At 42.5% G+C, this 3,440-nt stretch overlaps 1 protein-coding gene across 1 annotated transcript; it reads right to left on the bottom strand.

Moving 5' to 3' along the window:
* Positions 1-1,788: 1,788 nt before the first annotated feature.
* LOC114638987 (olfactory receptor 2D2-like) lies at positions 1,789-2,784 on the bottom strand. Its single transcript, XM_028787613.1, has one exon. It carries the CDS (start codon positions 2,782-2,784, stop codon positions 1,789-1,791), a length of 996 nt encoding a protein of 331 aa, XP_028643446.1.
* Positions 2,785-3,440: the final 656 nt, after the last annotated feature.

The following is a 3,440-nucleotide window of genomic DNA, read 5'->3' as shown; positions in this document are numbered from 1 at the left end:
TCTGTCTCATACAAACAAACAAACAAACAAACAAACAAAAGCATGCATTGGATTTTACCAAATTAAAAATTTTTATAATCAAAGGACACAATCAAAGAATCAAAAATTCCCCCAGGTGTGGTATCTGATGCTATAATGCCAATATTTAGGAGGCAGAGGCAGAGAGATCAAAAACTCAAGGTTATCTGGGAAGTTCCAGGCTAGACTAGACTATATGATAAATATATGAGTAAAGAATAGCACTGAGTATTAACTATGAATGGAAAGCACACTTTACCCAAAAATATGTGGCCGCCAAATAAAATTGAAGTGGCTGAGGCCTCATTAGGAAGAGAATACTTCAGACATTGAATCAGAGAGGAGTTTGCTGATTGGTCAGGGATGAGCTACTCTGAAGATGATAGGCTGTCCATATGAACTACCATCATAGGAAGGAAGAAAGGGAACCAGCAGTGGGCAGCCAAAGGGGAGATGCACCCTTGGATGCTGTCTGCAGCTTAGAGCAGACATTGGGAGGTTCTGATGAGAACCCAGCACCTTCTCTTTCAGCAGTGCATGATTTCACAGGACAGGTCAGCATGGTTAACTGTAGACCACACTGAACTCATATGTGAAGTTTGTATTTTATTGGTTCTGTACTGCTTCCTTTCCACAAACTATCAGCTTAATTTTTGTCATGACAACATGTGCTCTGCTACTTACACATAGTGCCTCTGCCTTCTACTTTCTCTAGTACCATGCTATAGTTAACGTGTTTTGTGTTGGCTTATAGGTATGCTGTTGTTTTCTGTGAACTATACGAGGTTAGAGAAACTAACATATCAGACCATAGCCGAATTATAGCAGGACTATTTCAGATCCTCCAAGAGGATATCTAATGTTTTAAAGTTTAGACCTTTTGCTTGACAGTCTCTTGAATACTCTAAACCTAATCTGACTAATCTTGTCTTTTATAATAAAAATGGAGTTAGCTTGACCTCTGTGCTCCACTCTGGTCCCTCAAGTCCCACCCCTGTTTCTTGGCTGAATATCCTGCATGTCATTTCTTCTCTTAATGTACCCCTCTCTCTCCCAGGAAGTATTGTCCTCCATTTCCTGTCTAGGTATTGGCCATCAGATATTTATTAAAGCCAATCAGATACAGTTCTAGATTGCCTTAGGGAGATGAAGAAGAATGAATATTGGTATGAGACCAGAGATGAGCCATAGAAATAACAATACCAAGATCCTCCCAGCACTTAGCTCTCTGCTGATAGAGAATGTACAATTGAATATGCAACGACACACCTTCACACACTGTACCCCACACCAAATAACTTGAGTTACTTCTCTATAGACAAAAATCTTCCTTCCTCCTGCTATCAGGCTGGACTGTGCTACTTGCTGTGGCTAAAAGAATGTGTGGAAAGAGAATCATGCCACTCTTGAGAAGCTAAGTCATTATGAGTTTGTCCACTGTTCCATTCCTTTTGTTATACAATGACAGGATGGATATAAAGTTGATCCCCGAGGATGGAGGTGAAGGCACAGAAGATCACTCACAATCAACAGCTACAAACATGAGCAGCAAATGAAACGTAGCAGTTATGATCCAGCAAGATCACTGATGTGTTTGGGATTGTACCTTAAGTAGTCTGTCAATCAAGATGACCATCTTGGTTTCATGATATTTTGTCCCAATTACTAAGTACTACATTGGATCAAATACACAGGTAAGCTATACACAATAAAGATATTGTCCTTTTCTTTATTAGTGAATACTCTGTTCCAGCTTCCCAGGATGCTGGTTCACCAGTCTACTCTACCATGTCCCATCACCTTGAGAAATGCCCTTTTGATGTCCTTGTTTCTCAGACTGTAAACTACAGGGTTGAGCAAGGCTGTGAAGACATTGTAAAACAGTGAGACCTGCTTGTCTTGCTCAGGGGAGTAGCTGGAGTTGGGCCTGATGTAGATGTATATAGCAGGAATATAGAAGAGTGTAACCACAGTCAGGTGGGAGGCACAGGTAGAGAAAGCCTTGCAGCGGCCCTGGGTGGACTTGATCTTGAGAATTGCCATGGCAATGTGAATGTAGGAGGCCACGATGAGGGAGATTGGAGTAAGAACCACAAAGACACTCAAGACCAAGACCACCATCTCAATGAGATGGGTATCCATGCAAGCCAGGCTACGCACTGAAGGACCTTCATAGAAGTAGTGGTTGACCCTGTTGGGCCCACAATATGGAAGACTCATGGTGAAGAAAGTATGCAATAAAGAGGAAAAGAAACCACAAGTCCAAGACCCTGCTGCCAACCTTATGCACAGGCTCCAAATGAGTATGACAGTATAGCGCAGTGGATAGCAAATGGCCACATACCGGTCATAAGCCATCACAACAAAGACGATGCTCTCAGTTATACCTAGGGCACTGAACATATACATCTGCAGCCAGCAGCCAACAAAGGAGATGATCTGAGAGTGAGCAAAAAGATGCACCAACATCTGCGGCATGGTGGTGGTGACATAGCCCATATCCAACAGGGAGAGGGTACAGAGGAAGAAGTACATGGGAGTGTGCAGCTGTGTGTCCAGGCAGACCAGCATGATGATGAGCCCGTTGCCCAGGACTGTGCTCAGGTAGATGAGAAGGAAGACAATGAAGAGGATGCTGTTGGTTGTGGGGTCACTGGAGAAGCCAACCAGGATGAACTCAGAAACCCAACTTTGGTTCTGCCTTGGAATCATCCACATGGTGGAGGCTGTAAGAGAATCCATTATTCTATGTGTCACTTGACACATGCCAGTGATAGAGATAGAAATGGGAGATACAGGCTGAGGAGATGGCTGAAAGGTAAAGCACTGATGCTGTTCTAGGGGACCAGACAGCTCAAAGCTGTGTCTAACTCTAGTTCCAGGGGATCTGCTCTCACCTCCACAGGCCACATATATATTGCACAAGTATGCATATAGGCAAAAACACATGTACATAAAATTTTAAAAAATTATATGTATATAATTTGTATATATACATATATATGTATATACATATGTGTGTGTGTGTGTGTGTGTGTTATAAAAAGTGTTTGTTCATTATGGGATGTGGGTTCTGAGCTCAGTGATCAGATCCTGTGAACTTTTCTCAAGTACTGAACATCCCAGTGCCTCAGTCTCTTCATCTATCAAATAAGGCTGATGACAGTCATGGCTTGGGATCATGCTGAATATCTAAAGCGTCTCACATAACTCCTGGAAATACCACATAACACATGACAGGTCACATGCTGTCTCACACTCTCAATCCATCTCTGAGAAGACAGAGACAGTGGATCCTGAAGCAAGAGGAATACTGACACTCTCCAAAATGATATACACTGGGTTCAACTGAGAGACCATGCCTCAAAGAATAAAGTGAGAGCAATTGTGGAAGAACCCTATGTCAGTCTATGAACACAGGT

This window comes from Grammomys surdaster, unplaced genomic scaffold (assembly GCF_004785775.1).
Source record: "Grammomys surdaster isolate TR1022 unplaced genomic scaffold, NIH_TR_1.0 100, whole genome shotgun sequence".
Lineage (NCBI taxonomy): Eukaryota > Metazoa > Chordata > Mammalia > Rodentia > Muridae > Grammomys > Grammomys surdaster.
Note: the sequence above shows the minus strand (reverse complement) of the source record. Positions and strands in the feature narration are given on the sequence as shown.

Bases quoted from the DNA above. Each gene is read 5' to 3' on its own strand.
- LOC114638987 (XM_028787613.1), bottom strand. From the start codon at position 2,784: ATGTGTCAAGTGACACATAGAATAATGGATTCTCTTACAGCCTCCACC.